The 19,835-nt window shown below is 39.0% G+C and overlaps 1 protein-coding gene across 2 annotated transcripts; it reads left to right on the top strand.

Annotated features, from left to right (window-relative positions):
* The first annotated feature begins 628 nt into the window (after nucleotides 1–628).
* On the top strand, nucleotides 629–9,911 carry LOC101862732 (major facilitator superfamily domain-containing protein 6-like protein A). 2 transcript variants are annotated; one of them, XM_005099802.3, is made up of 3 exons: nucleotides 629–694; nucleotides 5,621–6,588; nucleotides 7,563–9,911. In XM_005099802.3, the coding sequence occupies exons 2-3, from the start codon at nucleotides 5,734–5,736 to the stop codon at nucleotides 8,694–8,696; spliced, it is 1,989 nt and encodes a 662-aa protein (XP_005099859.1). In that variant the 5' UTR covers nucleotides 629–694; nucleotides 5,621–5,733; the 3' UTR covers nucleotides 8,697–9,911. The 2 variants fall into 2 exon arrangements, with proteins under 2 accessions (XP_005099859.1, XP_035826042.1); XM_035970149.1 differs by having other exon boundaries at nucleotides 631–703.
* The last annotated feature ends 9,924 nt before the right edge of the window (nucleotides 9,912–19,835 follow it).

Below are 19,835 nucleotides of genomic sequence, written 5' to 3'. Positions count from 1 at the left end.
GAGAGAGAGAGAAAGAGAGATCGAGAGGGTGAGAGAGAGAGAGAAGGATCACAACTGTTAAGTACTCTTTTCCATTGTGAGGTGGAGTGCTGTAGCACACCCCAACATAAAAAACCCACATCATGTACACTAGATGTACCTCACGCAAGCTTTGAACGGAACACAACTAGATTCTAAATCTAAAAGTTTTCTAGTCAGTTGAAAATCAAGCTTGAGAACAAGTCTAGAGGAATAAACTGTAATGTTTGATTCAGAGAAAACAATTTGAAAAAATATTTTGTTGCAAGGTCCTTGGCCGAAACGCAGAAATTCGCACGAGAAAGCTTGCTTGACGTTAGAGTACTGGTAGACACAATTGGTCCGGCCAGATTTTTCCTCTAGTCCAGGTGTATTGAGGAGTGAAAGGTACCAATTTAATCAATTTTTGCATAATCAAACATATTTATTTTAGGGAAATTTTATCAATTTATGTTAACATGATAGGATTGTCCTTCTATAAAGGAAGATCTAGCCTACCCAGACTATACCAAATGAAATAAATAAATATGTAATATATCAATTGGGCAATTTGTACAGGGAATTCTCATCTCTTACTCTCATGAAGTATCTACTTGCCTACTTCCGGTTCCACCGACACCGTGTACAATAGGCCTACGGCTTAGTAGAGGCCTTGTCTGCAAGTGTAAATAAACCAGTGTAAGTGGTAAGCAGTAAGACCATTGAATAATAATTTGCGGGTTTTGTGGCATTCTTTTAACAAACAACGAACAAACAGTCTGGTGAGACCTACTCACATTTGAGAATAATAATGCAATATTTAGAAATCTAATGTTGTGCATTGTTGTGTTGTGAAATTGACATTGAATTGCAATCATCACAGCAATTCAATTCAAAACTGAATTGATTTGATGAACTTTGTCTTTGTTGTCTGTGGTGCTGTGGCTTTGACACTTTGTTGTAAAGCCGTTATCACCATCAAAATATTTGGTAACCGGGCACCTAGCCTTTCTACTACGTACACGGCAACCGGGCAAGCAAGTAGTCTCAGTGTCATGTACACGGTAACCGGGCATGTAGCCTCAATATCTATGTACACGGTAACCGGCAACCGGGCATGTAGTCTCAGTGTCACGTACAGGGTAACCAGGCAGTTCAGAACTCCAAGTTCAGTTTTTGTCATCCGATGTTGCCTTCATCCCCACCCCTCCCCTGACTGACTGACTGTACCTTTTTTAAAAAAACGAAGTGACTATTCGGACTCGAGTCCGAATATGAAAAAAATGTTATTCGGACTCTGATTCTTGTCCAGCATGACAACACTTCTGACTTCCGGCTTTCTGTCCTGCCTCACTCGTGACTCGCCTCAGGCTGGGTAGAGACCGGGATCACTTCGGGCAAAATGGCGCTTTGTGCAGGAGCCGAGTTTTTATCTTATGATGAATTTGAGGCCGGCCTGAAAAGTTATAGCGCTTCTAATAAATGTTTATTTGTCAAGAGGTCATCAGAAGCAATTAAAGATGGCTCGTTAGCGTGTATCGGGGTTGGATGGGCGGCCTGCACACGTGTGGCTGTGATGCGTGTCGGGGAGGGGGGGGGGGGAAAGGGGGCACTATCGGTCCGGGCGTTGAACGTCGCATCCACGTCAGTCTTTTTTCCCCCGGCAACTGATCATTATTACAATAATAAGCTAGTCTTGACGTAGATCTACATTATAATGAATTGTGCGCTGGTCTATGGAATCAAAAGTTGCCGTGTATGCTCGGCTCTACACAGCAACACAACTTTTTCTTGGTAAACAATCGAGATGACACAAGCTTGTGTATTTGTGTATTTTTTTACACCGCTCATAATATGCAGGTGCCAGGTGGTCTGCTAATATTCAGTTTTACCTTTTTCTACAACAAAAAAGGTGGGAAACATGGGGGGGTGGGGGTGGCGTATCATTAAAGCGGCGGGCATCGGATCGGCAGATAAGGTGTGGGGGAAACTAAAAAATGGCGGAAAATTGGAAGCACTGAACGTTAGATCTATAGAACGAAGACACACTTCCTTTTTAGAATATAATTTTTTCATATTCGCGCTCGAGTCCGAATAAAGACGGCCTTAAAAAAAATAATCCCCCTATTCTGGAGCCCTATACTTCGCAACGTTCAGACTTTGAATGAACTTTGGTGACCCCAACCGGTACTCACAAGGTGATGCACACGCACAAGTTCACTGACCGGTCACGATGGCGAGCCCGACAAGACGCTTGTATGACTTTCTTTTTTTTCAGCAAGTTGAGCAAGTGACAGCTGAGGACAAATATTGATATATTTTCATTCCGGCTACCATGTACGTAGATACTGAGACTTGGTGCCCGGTTACGGTGTACATGTAGATACTGAGACTAGGTGCCCGGTTACGGTGTACGTAGATACTGATACTAGGTGCCCGGTTACCGTGTACGTAGACACTCCGTTTTTACACAAAGCGGAGATGCATAATTAGAGAACTGACAACTAAACGCCATTGGCCGATATTTATAGTTGCAGCCATCTTGTTTGACCTCGCAAGGGGGATGCCCGCCGCTGTGTCACCTGATAAAATAAATATTAAAAATAGTAATCATGATTTTGCGAAGCGGAAGCGCACGGTTTTCACAGGCACTTCTGTGTTTTCAAGCCACGTGAGAAGTACTACAGTTTCCCCCCTCCAGCAGCCCCCCTTTACTCCCTTCCCTCTTTGAGTCTTACCTACAATTTGAAGTTGAAGACAAGGTTGATGAAAAGTAGGCTAAAAGTGTAGATCTACAGAAACAGGCTTTCCTGTTGAGTGAGTGGCAGAAAAAACCCCAAATAGATATAGGCCTAATCGGAATCAGAAGTTTAAGAAAGATAATAAAAAGAGTTAGAAAAGAAGAGGATAAAAAAGGAAGTGGAAAGGGGTAAGGGGCGGGGGGGGGGGGGGGGGAGAGCAGAGACAAGACAAGGAGGAAAATGTAACATGAAAAAAAAAAAGCCCAGGAAAGAGAGGAAATTAGGTAGGGAGAGAGGGAATTTTAAGGGGCTAGGCCTGGTAGTGGCAGAGTCATGATCTTTAAAGTCTTGAGGGTGAAGCCAGGTTGTTTACGTAAAGAAGTGTTGCTGAATTGATGCCCCCATTTGTGTGTTCATATTTATTGTTCTTGAATGGGCCTCGGTGTTTTCCCTGATTTTGGGTTGATTTTGTCTATGTCCTTTACCATTGCACTGCTATAGAGATCTTTTTTGTGTTTCAAGAAGACTCTTCAGAATTCCTCATTCTCTCCTTATTTAATTTTCAAACCATATCAAGTGGAAAAGTGAATAATTGTGTTTCTGATGACGCCCCGATCTTACACAGTAGGGCAGAGTAGAGTATTTCATCTGTCCTTTCAAATGAGACATTGAACCTAGAAGTAAGGCGTACTGTAAGTTGTAAGTCATGCATTATCCTACTAGACTTTTATTTCCTTGTCTCTAAAAAATGAATAAAAATGATGCAATTTTTTTCTTTGGTGGGGGGTGGGGAGTGGGGTGGGGAGTGGGGTAAGGAATATAAAGGTGTGTTGGTTCTTGGGAAGCTGTCTCTCTCAATGGTATGTAGTTATACTTTAAGAATATAATTGGGAGGGAACTGAGCTAAAAATGTGAAGTTGCAATTGGATTGTTTGTGGCTCTGAGAAAACCCTTACATGATTTAAATTGTCAAAATTGATTTTTTTGCATGTTTTGAAAGACACATCTTTCCCTAGCATTTTTGCACTTAATTTGAGTGCAATTGTTGGAACATTCTGTGAAAAGTCATTCATGGCATTTTAAAGTGCACAGGGGTCCAAAGGTGAAGTTTTGAGAAAATGGGTTTTAAAGTTGACATTCGGCCATCAGAACTTCCATAATTAGTGAAAATAGTAACAGCTATTTTGTTTGATGTCATTGAGGGATTCCCACTTTGTTGCCGTTCACGTTGGCAACACGACCGCAAAGCACTATTGCAGTATTTTTAAAGCCTGTATAGCTTACAATGGCGTGGTGGTGGAGTGGTTAGTGCGCTTGTCTCCAAAGCAGAAAGTCCAAGTTTGAGCCTTGGTTCGGCCACGAATTTTTTTTTTTGGCTCAAAGACGTCAAACAAGATAGCTGTTACTATAAATATCGACCAACAGCGTACATCTGTCGTTTTAAAGTTATCCGCATGTTTTCTCCTCCCACCAGCCTTCCTCCGCCACACATTTATGATTTTTGTTGTTTGTGTCCTACTAATTATTGAATTTCCTACTTGCATTAGAATTTTTTTTCTCTGAATCTGAAATAGATCTGTAGATCCTGCCTATGACCTTTCTGGACTTGTGTGCTTCTCTTTTAGTACTTTGTCTCTCTCAAATCATATTTATTTGTGGTTTTGGTGGCAATGCTTAGCTGTCCTCTAGTCACTAATCTACAGCATGCTACCTCTTTATGCTCTCTTCAAACAACTAAATGACCCCCCCCCTTAAACAAAACACACAGGCATGCATGTGATCAGACAGGATTGATGAGTGTTGTGGTAACATCTGGTAGCTATAGAATTCCCCTGTCATTCATTTACAAATGCGATAAGGGGTGATGCCACCACACTAAATGTCGCCACCACCACTGTACTGTGTGTTGCAGTGTGTAGCAATGATTAGTCTAATGAGTGTGCACGGAGTGCGGTACTAATAAGGAAGAATTATTTTCCTGGTTGATGCTTGGGATTCTTATTTTTGCGTTTTGTAGGCACTTTTAGTGATGACTATCCTACAAAGTTCACTCTGCTGAAGTAGGAAAGTGAGCAAGGTTCTCTAGAATGATCCAGGTGATATTTTATTATTTTATGTACAGTGGGCAACTGGCACCCTTTGGGGTGTATGTCTTTGAATGTTCGCCTTGGCACGTCATAAGGCTGCAATGATAATTATGATTATGTTGTGTGCTGTGAGTGAAAAAAGTGTGCCATTTTAAACAAACATTTGTCCCAGTTTCTAGATTTCTTTACGATAAGAACTTGCCCTTCTTCATATTATAATGCTTTGATTGATAAAAAGATCATATAATGGAAGCTAGCAATCCTGATATTGTGAAATTGTGTGAGTTGAATTTTGTCGTACTTTCAGGGTGGGATTGGTGGTTGATGGATGCTCTATTGAGGTTTGGTCCCTTTTTCCTGTCAAACATCTATCATCCTTATCTCTCCTACTTTTTTGTTGCGTTTGTTTCTCTATTTTAACACCCTTAATTTTTCGCGCTATATGACCTAATTGTGTTACAAGTGCCGTAGAGCTCTTACTAAAAATACTTTCAGGTCAAATGTACTTTTCAATGTTTTAGAACCAAAGGGCGGTGTGATATTTAGTATTTAATAGGACCAAAACAGAGAAGCATTTATTATTAAAGAAGCAAGATTTTTAAAAATTAAAAAAATTTTAGTCGCTGGCCTGCATTTTACAAGTGCCACGCATGGTTTCGTGGGCATATTAGGTAAATTAATAAAAATGAGCTAGAATTTCTTGAAGGTTATAATATAATATAGCTATTACTTACTTGATATGGCACTTTGTGGACTATGCTTCAAGTTGATCTCTTTCTTAAATTTTCTTTTCAGCTTTCAGAATGAGCTGCAGATATCTACACTGTGCTCTGGAGTAAAACTTGGTGCTGTTGTAGAACTTTCGATCATAGATTTTCTCAATATCTGTAGCAGCCCCCTGAATCTGAATGCCTCTCCAGTCGTCAATCAGCAAAATGGGCAGGGAAGTAGAAGCCATCAACATTTCTAAAGCGGCTACCACCACCAACCTGTTCTACCTTTTCTTCCATGGTGGCAAAGCTGCTGTAATCCCTTTCCTCACTTTGTTTTTCCGCCTGATCGGCCTCTCGGCATTAGAAGCAGGTGGTCTCATTGCCGCCAAAACTATCACAGGCCTCATTTGGGCGCCCCTCTGGGCTCGTTGCGCCACAGCCTACAGCCGTCATCGCTTAGTTCTCACGTTCTCACTCTTCATGATGATGGTGACGTACCTGTCCTTCCCTGCCCTGTACACCCAGCTTGCCAAACCGGAGCATTGCTGGAAGGTGTCGGACAACGGCACGGTTTCCATGACGCCCCCAATGGAACAAGTGGGTTCTGCAGTGACACCAGCGCCATCCTTTGCTCCCCCGACGACAACGCCTCCAACGACAGCAGCAGAACAAACACATTCGACTTCACCTCCGACTGCCGCACCTCCGGAACTTCAGACTCAAACTCCTGCTCCGACTGAGAAGAACGAGGAGCCAGATGACCAAGAGAGTTCTGAGACACCGCCGCTAGAAACGGAAGTGGAGGAAACAGCTACTATCCCCTCTGCAGCTGGGGTCACGCCAGGGGAAGAGATTAAGTCTGTTCCTCCATCGTCTTCGTCAGAAGAGTTTTCTGAAGACTTTTTAGACCAGACTCGAGCTCTGTTAAAAAGGATGAACCTGACTCCTGAGGATTTAGTGAATATGCATGACCTGGGTTTAACGCCAGAGCAGCTGAAGGGACTGAGTGAAATCTTGCAGAAAGAGGAAGGAGGTTCCAGTCTGCCTCAGGTAAGGGAATGTTGTGTCGTGGTGTCTCTGCGATTTTGTCGTGATCTGTGAGAGTGAGCAGGTGGTTGTTTTGTGGGGCACCATTGGTTGATCCGACTTTTTTCCTTTTCCTCTGTTGTTTCTGTCCATTTTTATTAGACTTTTTCCCTGCTCTAAAGCACTGTTACATCATTGTGTGGGTGTGCTTCTCTTTACTCAAACAAAGCAAAGTGATAGAAGCTGGAATAGCAATAAAGATGTACGGTATTAAGAACAGTGTAATGAACTACCTGATGTATTGATTTTTTTTTTCTCTTCTGCAAAAGGTTCTTCTCTACACCCCCACATTCTTTTTAATCATGATCTGTCATCTGCTTTCATCTCCAGTTTCTACACCCTCACTCCCCCTTCCCCCTTCTCTGCTGCCTTTCTACTGCTACTCCTTAGCTCCTTCTTACTGGACTCTTTCAGCCGCACCCCTGATGTTAAGGTAGGGTAAAACCCAACACCTAGATTTCTCGGATAAGGGTGAAAAAATCTTGGAAGGTCCCCCGTGTGCAAGCTGGGCATGTTGAAGATCTCATGGTGGTCATAAAATCGATAAGAGTAGGCTGGCGTTTATGGTTTTACAATTAAATGCTTTACTGTCTTCATGCAGAAGACGTGAATTAGATTCTGTTGAGGGGAGAATTTTTTATGGAGTATTTCTGTCTGTTCATGGAGATATTCTGGTTGGCTTGGATAAGCAGGGTTGAAGCAGTCAGCCTCTTAAATAATATGTTTATAAATTGTGTTGATGGAGGTGTAATAATACGCCTTGTTAAAAAATTATGTAAATTTTAATTTGTAATAAAAGGGGTGAATAAATGCAGACATGCTTTGGAACCAAAAAAAAAAAAAAATTGTCAGAGTTACTTTTAAAAAACATATTGTGCCTTCAGTTTGTGCCTGGAACTTAATGTAAAAATTGTTTTTTATTTGAAATTTGTCTACAGATGAGAAAGCGGTCGGTGTCAGCTCGTAGAGAAGTTCATCACCTGGTGAAGAGGGCTTGGACAGTGGAGGATGTCAAGGAGAAGCTGCGCTCTATCCAGTCCACTTTACAGAAGGATCGGGTCTTGCTCTTCTTGGTCCTCCTGGCCATCCTCGTCGGTGGGGAAATCTTCGCCTCTCCTGTGGAGAAAGTGGCCGATGACTCGTGGTTTGATTTCTTGAACCGCATCGACGACTTGGAGCGCTACGGCCAGCAGAGGTTCTGGGGTTCGATTGCGTTTGTGTTGATTCCGATTGTGGTGACCGTAGCCGTGGACCACACTCCTTGCTTCCTGCCTTACCACATCCATCATTATCTCATTCATTTCTATATCTTTGCCGTACTCCTGGCTGCAGCTTTGATCGTCTCATGCTGGTACCCCGTGCCGCCACCTGCCAACGGGAAGTACAACTCTAAGATCTGTAAAGGTCTGCGCATCATTTGTTGCGATGGCCGAGGGTTCCTGTTCACCCTCACCCTGCTCATCACGGGGATGGTGTACGCAGCCTCCCACAACTTCCTCTTCTGGAGAATCCAGAACCTCGGGGGCTCCGAGACAACGATGGGTTTGTGTGTGGCTATTGGCTCTTTTGCCGAAATCCCCATGCTGCTGTTCAGTGGGAAATTTGTGAAGAAACTGGGCAACTGCTGGGCCGTGTCGCTGTCTCTGATGATACTGACCCTGCGGGTTCTGTACTATGCGTATGTCCCCAATGCCTGGGCTATCCTCCCTGTGGAGCTGGCTCACGGCATCACGCACACCGCCCTGTGGTTTGCCATCCTCAGCTACGACGACTTCAACATCGGAGCAGCTATCGACCGCAGCCTGCGCTCCATCCTGTCCTCTTTCTACTTTGGTTTTGGTTTCTCTGTGGGCAGCATCGTGGCGGGCTATGTTTTTGACACTTACGGTGACTCAGCTTTGTTCCTTGGCTGCAGTGTTGTTACTGGAGGCTGGTGCATCCTTTTCTCTGTCGTGCAAAAGTGCCTCCCCAAGAAGGAGAAGGTACGTTATATTAAGTTGTTGAGAAGTGACTCAGATAACTCTGAGGATGAGGATGATGACTGGCTGGAGATGGCTCTCAAGGACCATTAGTCTTTTTTTCATCTCTTGTTATAGAAGTCACCACAATCATTGTGTATGTCACATGTGGTATGAATGTTTTGCTTAGAATCATGACTGGTTGGGAATGAATCTATAACACTGCTGTTAGTGTTGGTTGTTTTCTGTCTCTAATTGCAAAAATCACTCCCTGTCACCATCATTGTTTATATGTGGAATATGAATGTTGAGTAATAGTGAATGTGATTTTTGTATCATTCTGATTCCGTGTTATTAGCAAAACTTATCTGCACAAAGTCTGCATGGTGGTAGCATTCCATTTTCGTATAGATTAGAGAGTGTGTATATATGTTATTGTGGGACTTGCAGGTAGATGTCCCGATTGTGAATCTAGTCAATTTGCAAAGCTTGGTCTCATGATAGAGACTGAAGAGTAAAGAGTTTCCTGCTGAAAGTTGAACTCTTTTTAAAATAATTTAAAAAACATGAATTTCTGCTCTCTCTTTGTGCCAAGAGACAATCAAGTTTTCAGAAAAAAATCGAATCTGTTGTCAGAAAAAGTTTTATGAAATATATTATGCAGGTATTAAGCTTAAACTAGTTTGAAGTGTTTTATGTAGGTCACTTGAAGTGTAAGTAGTAAAGTGCTAACAGTTCAAAGATATGAGAGGTCTGTCATCATTGGTATGTTTGTTTGGTAGTCAGTAAATATTCTATTGTGCGGAATGGCAACACATGTGAGCAACTTTTTGTTAAAACTAGATGTTTTTGAAAAAATCTTTGAAATTGTCTACTGGACATGGCTCATTGATTTGAGTCTTTGTACAGTTAGTTACATTTTGACACTTTGTGATGTCATGGTTTGAAAGAATAGAAGAGCCACTTGCTGCTCATAATAATAATGGCATAATAATAATGACAGTTTGTCTCTCAGTTTCTGACAATGACTATGCATCTGCAGAGGAGAATATTTCTAAAATGAAATTGAAGAAATGAGGATTGATTAAGATGGTGGCTTCTGTTGTGGCCAAGGAAACCAATTTTTGCTGAGGGTAGTTTGCCACATTTTATTTAAAAGCTTCGTTTCCACTTGGTGAAGTGTGCAGCTTGCGGGCTTGTTTTCTCTTAGCTTCAGCATTTCATTACTTGCCACTTGCGCTGCTTGGGATACTTAATGTTTTTTGTTTTTTTTGATTCTGCAAAATAGGTGAGCCACAGATTTATTTGCCATTGAGCATAATTTGGGATTTAAAACACTATACTATTATATTTAGCTTCTCATTATCTCTCACTCACAGAGTCACATAATCACTCTCAGTGATTAAAAGCATTGATTTCATTTTGTAATCAGACATAGGTCAATACTACCTAAAAGTGCAGTCACCTCTGTCTGAAAGTTGTTACAGTTACACCATGTAAAGTTTTTCTCTCAGTGTTAGACACCAATCTTAACTGTATGATTATATGTTGTCACAACGCAGTGGAATCAGGTGCTCATCAATTCTTGGGCATTTTGAGTTTTTGGCAACATCTTGAAGCTTGTTCTGCTTTGTTTTGCTTTTGATGACAAAAAAACCTCATCTCTATCTTGAATAGAAGTCGAGATATTTTCGATTGAAGAAGGTAGGGGTCTCCTGGTTCGGCAGATAAAATTGGAGAGAAAATGGCCGCCAAAGTCTGGTAATTTCAATAGCTTAGAGAGTCCGTGAAAACTGAAAATTTACATATTTTGTGCCTTTAATCATCGTTTTCAGTAAATTGACATGGAAATGTGATGGATGTAAAAGGTGTTAAGTCAAAAAACAGAAACTCGATAAGAATTGCCAAACTGGCGGAAAAATGGCTATATTTCTTCTATTTTGTAATTTTGATGAGTGCCAGATTTCACCGCGATGCCTCACAATTAAGTTTTTGTTTGTGACTGTTACCATGACATAATAATGTATTTAAATTAGGGTTTAGATGGAAGATAAAAACCTTCATTCATACTTCAAATTCCTTTTTTTAATCGTTGTTAATAGTTATAATACATGTAGAGAGGCAAACAGTTTTGATGGTTTGTGTGAGGATTTGCTCATCAGCCTGTAGATTTGTGTAGAAAAGTGTGTGTGTGGGTGGTCAACAGAACTATTTTTGTATGGCTTTCGTGTAAAAAGTAAAGGGAAATTGTTTGCTGTTTATATTTTTTTTGTTCATTCTTTCTAAATGGGATTAAAGTTTTAAAGTTTTTATCATATTATTGTTTGTATGTTGATGTGTAGTATTTTTTGTATTCATTCCTTATACTTTCTGAAATCCAATTTAATCATGTTCTCTGTGATTCAGTTTTCTATTATGTCTTTAGATTTTGTTTATAAATGTTAACTGTTTATATATATTGTTAACATTTTTCTCCAGTTATTTAAAATATATGATTCCAACTTATTTATGAATTTACTTACTTTCGCATTTGAATGTAAGTATTCTTACTTTTGCATGAAAGTTTCACACTGTGGTAGCTTGTATTCTTTAATGATATATATATGCTCTATATATATTTATTTATCTGCTGTAGTCGAGAAGTTCGGTGCCTTATTAAATGAATTATTTTATTCATGTTTTTCTCCTGAGCTGATGTTGGACGTGCTTCTAAACGTATGTCCCATGATGTTGTAGTATTGTGAAGCTCTGTCTTTTATTTGTCACAAACATGTATCTGTATTATATATAAAAACCAAACCACACCGGATACTTGGTTCGTGAGATCATGTCCAGGAAAACTGTGCTTACATATAATTATTTCAAGGCCATCTATTGACTGTAACGTCTTCCAGTGTGGTGTGATTATGATGTGCCTTAAGAATCTCAACATGCTGCGGATTTTTTCATGGTGGTCTATGAGAAAGAAAAAAAATCCCCAGAGGTGAGATTTGAAAAAAGAATGTAATTGTTCAAGTGGAACAGGTCATGTGATATTGAATCTTTTGAGTAAAAAACTGTCCCATTTATCTACAGAATTTATATGAAGTGCCTTTTTGTGATTAACATACCTACAAATAAATAATTTAAGAGGAAAGAAAAAAATCCAAACATACTGCCTTTTCTTTTGTCACACTTTTGGCAGCTTTCAATTAGAAATTGCTGTTTTTTGAAAGTTGGAAAGCGGATAGGTTTGGGGCGAACAACTAAAAGAAGTCTGCTTAAAAGGGGAGAGTGGAGGGGAAAAAATGTCCAAATAAACACATTTAAAGACATTGTTTTCAGAATACACGTTTTTTTAAGGTTTATAGAAAAAATATATTGAAAACTGATTTGCTTTCTTCACCAATTTTTTGATAAAAGTAACTCGAAATTATATTGTTTTTGGCTTAGCTTGATTTTTTATCTTTGTGATAAATTATCTTCTGGTCTCGTTACATTTTAATTAATTTTTTTTACGAGTTTCATGGTGCTTTACCTTCAAAAGATCATTTTTGTGTCTGGAAGTTTTAGCGGTTGGTGAGCACCACCAGTAGGTCCTACATCTTTTCTTTTCATCTTTTTTGTTTAGTTTGTTTTACTCTTTCCCTGCACTAAATGACCATTATTGTATCGATGTAATGTGCTTCTCCTTGCTCAAACAAACAGACAATTTGGTCTGGAAATGCATATAACTTCACCGTCAAATGCAGTTAAAATTTTCCTTTGTATCCGTTGAAACAGGTTTTTTTAAAATTTGGGGTGGGGTCGGCAGAATTGTTCTGTATTTTATCATTCCTAAATCAGCATAAAAGAATTGGAGTAATATCCACAATATATATATTTTTTACTTAATACTTTGTAAAGAGACAGATTGTATGGTTGCTTTTAAGCACAAGGGGGCTAACCCGAAAAATGCTGTTTTGAGACAATCGAAGGTAAAGTTTTTGCCCCTTGTTCAGTTTCTTTAAAAGACAAGGAGAGTTTTATCTATAACAAAACTAATATATACACAAATGAAACCAAACTTCTTCTCCTACAGGTAGGGCAATGCCCACTTTTGAAGTGGGTCAAAATTTCTAGAATCCCGGGGAATCTGTTTTAGCCCGCTTGTCCCTAAAAGCGACCATATTACACTAGTACAAATCTGCTGCAGAGCTGTGCCGCTCTTGTCTCCTTTCCTTGATCACAAACATTCTACGGTAATGCATTCCTTGTTTCAACTGTTCTCATACCTACTTTACAGCGCTCAAAGTTCTCGTATTTTTATAAAGTGCAATTATTTTGGATTAATGATTTTTCCACCCTTTGATGTATTTGTGAGTACAACCCATTTATTTTGATGCAGTATCAGTATCATCATGGAGAAGTGATCCGCTCAGTAAGTTTATGTTACATGAAATGCCATGATTTTGTGCAATAGATGTTATTGTGATAAAAAAAAAGCTGAATGTTTATTTTTAACTCTCTTAGGTTTACCAGTGCTTTTTGTTTCGTCTCACCACCTTTTTAGTTTTAATGCCCTGGATTTTCAGACTTACTTTCAGTTACATTGTTATCCTTGGCAAGTGATATTTGGAGTTTTTAAAATCCCTCTTTTTATGAGCCGCTGGTTGGAGGGAGCTCCTAGTGCATCTGACTTTGGGGTTTTTTTCTCTCTTGTTTCTCCCTGTCTAGCTTGCATTTTCCCTGCACCAAATATCTGTACTTGTGTTGATTTCCTTCTCTTTTCTCAAACTCTCAATGGACGCCCAGCAAGTGTTTGTGGGAAGTTTGCGGGTGCTCCAGTGTGGTCTGCTGCTTCTTTCTTGTCAAACATCTATTTACTGTACCTTCCTCGTTTTTTCTAGTATGATAATGTATGTTACTTTCTTGTATCACCTAATCTTTGGGCAAATGACTATGACTGTGTTGATCGATGTGTTCTCTCTATTCAAACTCAAACAATCTTTGGGCACTTTTATGACCTATTTGTGTTCCAAGTGCCGTCTAACGCTAGCTGTAGTGTCTTTAGGCCATTCCCAAAAAGGGGACATTTCTCGTTCAAGCACAGTAGAATTGTAAATGGGCTGATTCATCATGTCACGCTCATAATTGTCCCTGATCTGCAACAGGGAACTGCTGCTTTTTCTTTCCTAATCCTTACTATTGTCTTTTTCCTCTACCTCTTTTGTATGTTTGTCACACTCTTGATAGTCAAAGCAGACCTTGTGCTTTTGAAGCTAGAGAGGGGAGCTGAGTAAGTCTGATTCCCTTTAAGGACTTCTCTGTTGGCACCCACCCCTTGGCGCTCACATGACCTTCTGCAGTGCCGTAAAACCCTCTACTGAAATAAAAAAACGCTTACTAAAACTAATTTAGAATAACAAGTGTTTGGTACTGTGAGTCACCTTTTGTGGGTTTTCTGTGGTCTGGCCTCTACAGCTGTTACTGCTATCAACATGTACCTGTTCTTGCATTGTGAGTTCTGTTACATTCTGGAAGCATTGTTCTTTCTTTATCACTTTTCAGTTCTCTCTCTCTCTTCCTTCTGACTCTGTGACATCATACTTGGTCAGTGATGCCGACAGCACGCAGAAAGTGTTTTGGCACGATAGTTGGAAGGAAATTTCGGGAACATGTGGTCCATAGTCTCGTCCTCTTTGCAGTCGCTTTTCAGTCCAACTTGAAATTTGTATTGTATGGTGTGAGTGTTTGAGGGTGCCTCTAGTACTAGTAGGTCATACTACTTTTACCATTCAGTTCAAATGAAAATTAGGATTTTATTACACAGATAGTTGGAGGGTGCCTATAGAAGATCTTACTACTTTCTTTACTTTCCTTCTCGTTTCTGTCCATCTGTCTCACCCCTTTTGCTTGGTTTGAATAACCAATTTCTTTGCAATGTGTTTATCTTTACTCAAAGTCCAACAGTGTGGTGCCATGTGCTGTTCTTGAATTCCAATAATTTTTATTCAAGAATTATTTGCAGTTCAAAATTTGTCAAAGTGCAAAACACTTAACTGAGCATGGAAAGTACATTGATGTATTTTTTAAATAGCTGGATTATTTGTCAAATAAAGTGCGCTGACTGGTAGTCAGTAGTTTCCAACTTGATTTCAGAGATTCCTATTTTGATGTTAACTTCTTTGCAGTATTTTTTGTTTCAAAGGACGTTTTGTGTTCATGTTGAAAGGATAAATAACGCATTTTTCTGTTATTGTCACACTTGTGTCTCTCTTATCTCTCATCAACATAAACACTGAGGTGTATGGACTTCTCTGTTGACAGAGACTCCTTGGTGCTCGTAATATGACCTTTTGCAGTTGCGAGTGCCAAAAAAACTCTACTAAAACTAAAAATTAAAACTATGCGGTCAGTAAGACTCTAGCTGACTGCAGTGTTTATGTTAATGAGAGAAGAAATAAGTGGCCCTTACAACATTGTTAGCTTGTTTAAGAGGTGGGACCTCTAAATTTTATGTGCATCTCTGATTGGACAGAGTCAAATGGATGTTTTATGCTCAAGAAGTAAAGGAATTTTGCTTTATTATCCCAAAATTTCTTCGTAGAAATCCAAGTCAAATGGTTCTTTTACGCTCAAGAAGTAAAGGGATTTTTCTTTATTATCCCATAAATTCTTCTTAGAAATCCATGTATAATAGAGGAACCAGGTAGTTTTTTGGGGGTTTTTTTTTGGCTCTTTTAAATGAGCTTTTAAGACTGGTTCTCCATGCCATAGACAAGCAGTATTTGTGCAAGCATTTAATTTGTTCAGACAGGTGTCATTATAGTTTCACTGTATTGGCGATCACCAAATATTTGTTCAGCTGGGTGTCTCTTCGATTTTACACTGTGTTTGCTCTTAGTATTGATTTATATAATTGTACTGTAGGGAGTTTTCATGTAAAAATGTGAACATTTTCAACATTGTAAGCTTGTGCACAATTCCTTTGTTATATATGATTATACTATATTACGTTTGCTAAATGTCCTTATATGTGTGTTGAAAGTTGTCCGAATGTGGCCAGTGCAAATTACGGCCAATGAAAGAGAAGGAATTATTTGTGTACAGCTCTGAGAAAAATGCATCAGGTGTTTTGTGACCATTTGTTTTTGTTTTGTTTTTACTGTCTGTCCAACTTTATTTTATGCTTTGGGCAGTTATGCCTGTTGATTTCAGGCAAAGACAAAATGTGTCACGACGTGGTGGAATCAGGTACTCATTCATTTTTGGAAATATGCGGGATTATTGGTGTAATCTTAAAACCTGTACATTTGCCTTGCTTTTGATGAACATAAGTGCCCATCAAAATATTTGCGATTGAAGGAGATAGGGGTCGCCTTATAACTCATGTCATAGGTATAAATGGTGAGAAAATGGATGCCAAAGTTTGGTGACTTCCAAAGCTTGAGGGTCCCTGGAAACTGCAAATTTACATTTTCTGTGCTTTTTAAGAACCTTTTTCAACAAATCCACATGGGCTTAAAAGGTGTCGAGAGCTTCTCCCCCCACCGAAAAAAAAAAAGAGAAAGAAATTACCCAACATGAGGAAAAATGTCAGTTTCATAAATTCCATTATTTTGACGAGTGCGTGATTTCACCACGTTCCCACATAAATGATTTGTTCATCCTTTCTTTTAATGCTAAACAATCATTGCAAACCCTTTCTCACCCATGGGTATGTTTTTGTTTGGGTCCATGCTTTTGATTTTTTTCTCTTATGTGTGTAAATAGATTGAGATCGCCTTGATTTTTGTTTCACTCTAGCTTTTTTGTGTAGCAAAACTAACTGGGTTGTGTATAGTTTTCCATTTTGTAAAGCTCACGTGGGATATACATTTATTTTAATCATAATTAGTAACATAATTATTGTGCGTTTCTTGTTTTGAGCTTTTTTGTTTTTATGCATTTTGAGGTTAGCACTTACCTGAAATACGAAAGAAGTTGCATTCCCACAAATACTATTTCCACAGTTCCAAGGTTGTGCGAGGCAAATTCTCTTCTTTTTTGTTTTGTTTGTGGCTTGTTTGGTTTTGTTCATTTTGTTGGTTTTTTCCCTTTATGCCCTACTGGTCTATTCTCTCTTTTTTTTCCACTGATGTCTTCCAACAGTATAGGACATCTTTGTTAATAACGATTAGGTTCTAACGTAATAGAGATTTATTTGTTTTACAACTCGACTCCTTTCACGGTATGTGCTTTGACTCAAGACAAAAAAGCGGACACAAAGGAGTGTAGCTTTCCCCAGAGAAGTTTTATACAAAGTTTAACCCCCATTCACAGATGTTAAGATGATGTGGTCTATAATTCGCTGTGATCACCAGACAAACCAGAATCACGTGAAATAAGTGAACGAACTCTACCCAACGAGTAGCCTAGTTGCATTTTGACAGAACCTGAGTTCTGCCATTTTGCTAACATAACGACGATATTGCTTGCATGCCATCTCAAACACTCATGAATGCAAGTACATCTAGGGACAGTACTGCTGTAAGCTGACAAAACGCCTTTTTTTGTCTTCTTTATTCACGGCAGGTCCGAGATAAAGAGGCTTTTTGCCAGCCTAACCATTTTAAAAAGGCGTTCTTCTGAAATGTGAATTCTAATTTATTTTAAAAAAACAGTCACAGTTTCACTTTGATTTTTTCACACAAGTAGGGTAACTGATTGATTGGCTCCAAAATTGAAAAATGGCGTTTTGTCAGCTTATGGCAGAGTATTGTATGACTGCTGAGTCACCATCGGTGAACGAGGAAAAAAGACAAAAATATTAGAACTGTTGACAACAATGAAAGCCAGAAAGAAACAGTGAGCTCGTATCACTATGACCATCTCTTAGGGGAGAAAAGTGCATTGGTTGTGAACTTAGCTAAAGGTTTGTGGGATTTATGTCAGTTTTTGTTCGTTAGTTACTGGTTAGGAAAAAGGTCTGAGACACCACCCTTCGAGGTGGTTCAGTGTTCTGTATTGTTTGTGTTGCTGAAAAGTATGTTGTAACAATGATCATCATGCTCATGGTCAAAGAAATTACAATACATAAACAGTAGAGAAAACAGAAAAAAAGTGCCTTCTACTTAGATGTCATGGGTGCTGACGTTGTGCGGCTGCAAAGACTGACAGTGATAAACAATATTTTTTTCTGTTGTGAGATGTCTGCCTTTGTTGTATACGACAGCGTTATAGGTCTGAGGAAGATGCCCTACCATCTTTGGAAAAGTTGTCTGAAAAACGAATGAGCAATGCAGAAAAATGCCAACATTTGGTCTGATTGAAAGAAATACTCACTGTCAGTGTCACTGATCCCATAATCCACCAGGATCGATTGAAGGGGCGCTGTATGACAGAGAGCCTGGTCAGGCGCCTCCACTTTTTACGATTTTTTGCGAGCGCCTGCTGAGTTTGGGTGAAGGATTTCTCTGACCATTCGGCAATGTTGAAAGAGAAACACACTGAATTATTAATTAACCTGTAAATGTAACTATTGAACCTACCCTTGTACTTTCATTGCACGCTGTTTTCTTCAACCTGACAGCTCACTAAACCTATGCTATAGCAGACTTAGTATTGATGCATTACTTCAGACAAAATACTGAGCAAGAAAGACTTTTTAATTCTTTTGAACACTTGTCTGCATTCCAACACCTTGAGTGATTTTTATTTTCAGTTGTTGCCATTGAAGAATACAGAGGGTTAGTGGTTCAGACACTTATCGAATCACCCACTTGACCTGGGTTTGATACCAACTCCCGTCCCCATCACCGTATTTTTTTTTTTTCGTTTAGAGAGGTTCGATACTTTTTATTTGCTTTGTTTGTACTCAAGTACTGTCACAAATGGAGTAGAAAACTAAAACATTGATGCCACCTTCTCAATGATCAGTCTGCATTGAGAGTTCCAAAACGTAACCCCACTGTAGCATGCTCATATTGATGGTGTCAAAATCCTGCCTACACATTGCCGAACTTGTCAGCTTTTTCATTCATATTTTGTCTTCTAAAGGAGAGTATATTATTTGTGTGATGTTTCGGCTCAGGTCGTGTGACAATGAGTGCAAAAAAGTGATGCTATGAAGCAGATTTATGTAGATCTATTTGTTTTCAATGTTTTTGTCCAGATTTCATTTATTGGTCTAAGTGCTGTGCTTTTAAAATGACCAATTTTCATCAAGTGGGGAAAACTTCATGTGAAAGCTTAGCAAATATTTTGGTATCATCAGCTTAGCTTTGCTGTTTCCAATCAGGGGTTGTGCGTTATTCCGCTGGGTTCCTTGTCCAGTCTTGAGATTTTGTTTACAAGTGCAATGCTTTATCGGTTTCTTTTTTTACACAAAGATGACAATTAATACCAGCATAATGGGTTGATTTATAATTCCATATTTACGTTTCTGTATCGTTTCAGTTGAACTGAACATTTAAGGCGTGCCCAAATAATTAATCATGTGATTTTGTTTTGTTTCTGTCTCAGTTTTAATGACCATTGACTCATTTATTGTTTTTTGTTTTTTTTGTGATTGCCTATGTAGCTTATTATAATTACTCAGTTTCAAACTTAACCATTCTGAAGTGATCACGCCTTCTGTTTGAGATGTTAGTTAGTAGTTTAAAATTCATTGTAAGAACTACTTTATTATTGAACTTCAGAAAGGTAGACAGTAGTTGGAGGAGTCGCTCTTTCCCAGCATTTAGTTTCTATATAATGGTTTGATGTGCTTCTCTTTACTCAAAGAAAGGATCATAAAGGAGGGGTGTAAATTCTTTGCATTGTCGGACAGTAGTGAGGGAGGGGAAGGGGGGTGCCATATATTTATATTTCTAGTTGGAGTTAGTTTCTCTGGCATGTGTATTGTCCAGATATAATGCATACATACAGCCATGCAGGGTTCTGACCCAGCCTTGAATTGAGAATTTATGGAATGTAAAATTTTGTTGGGGATAACTAACATTTTGGAAATCATAATTTTTCAACAGTATTAATAATATTTACCTTTTTTTTCTAGATGTGGGCATTTAAATTTTGTTTTTAATCTCTTATGTGACATGACTAAACCAAATCTTTTAAAATCAAAATATAACCGTGTGTTTAGAATTAGAAGATGAAACAAGATACTTGTAGTCTAGATCACTTAGTTATTTTTAAACATGAATTTGTATGTCATGGTTTCTTTTTTGGCCGATTCTATCTTTTGTTCCCAATACTTGTGTGTTGGGATCTGATGAATGGAATGTTATGCTTGTTTAATGAGAGATCCCCCCC

This window comes from Aplysia californica, unplaced genomic scaffold, assembly GCF_000002075.1.
Source record: "Aplysia californica isolate F4 #8 unplaced genomic scaffold, AplCal3.0 scaffold00226, whole genome shotgun sequence".
NCBI lineage: Eukaryota > Metazoa > Mollusca > Gastropoda > Aplysiida > Aplysiidae > Aplysia > Aplysia californica.
This window is presented reverse-complemented; position numbering and strand designations above follow the sequence as displayed.

Bases quoted from the DNA above. Each gene is read 5' to 3' on its own strand.
- LOC101862732 (XM_005099802.3), top strand. From the start codon at position 5,734: ATGCCTCTCCAGTCGTCAATCAGCAAAATGGGCAGGGAAGTAGAAGCC. The intron at 6,589-7,562 runs GTAAGGGAATGT...ATTTGTCTACAG, and splicing joins GAGGTTCCAGTCTGCCTCAG to ATGAGAAAGCGGTCGGTGTC.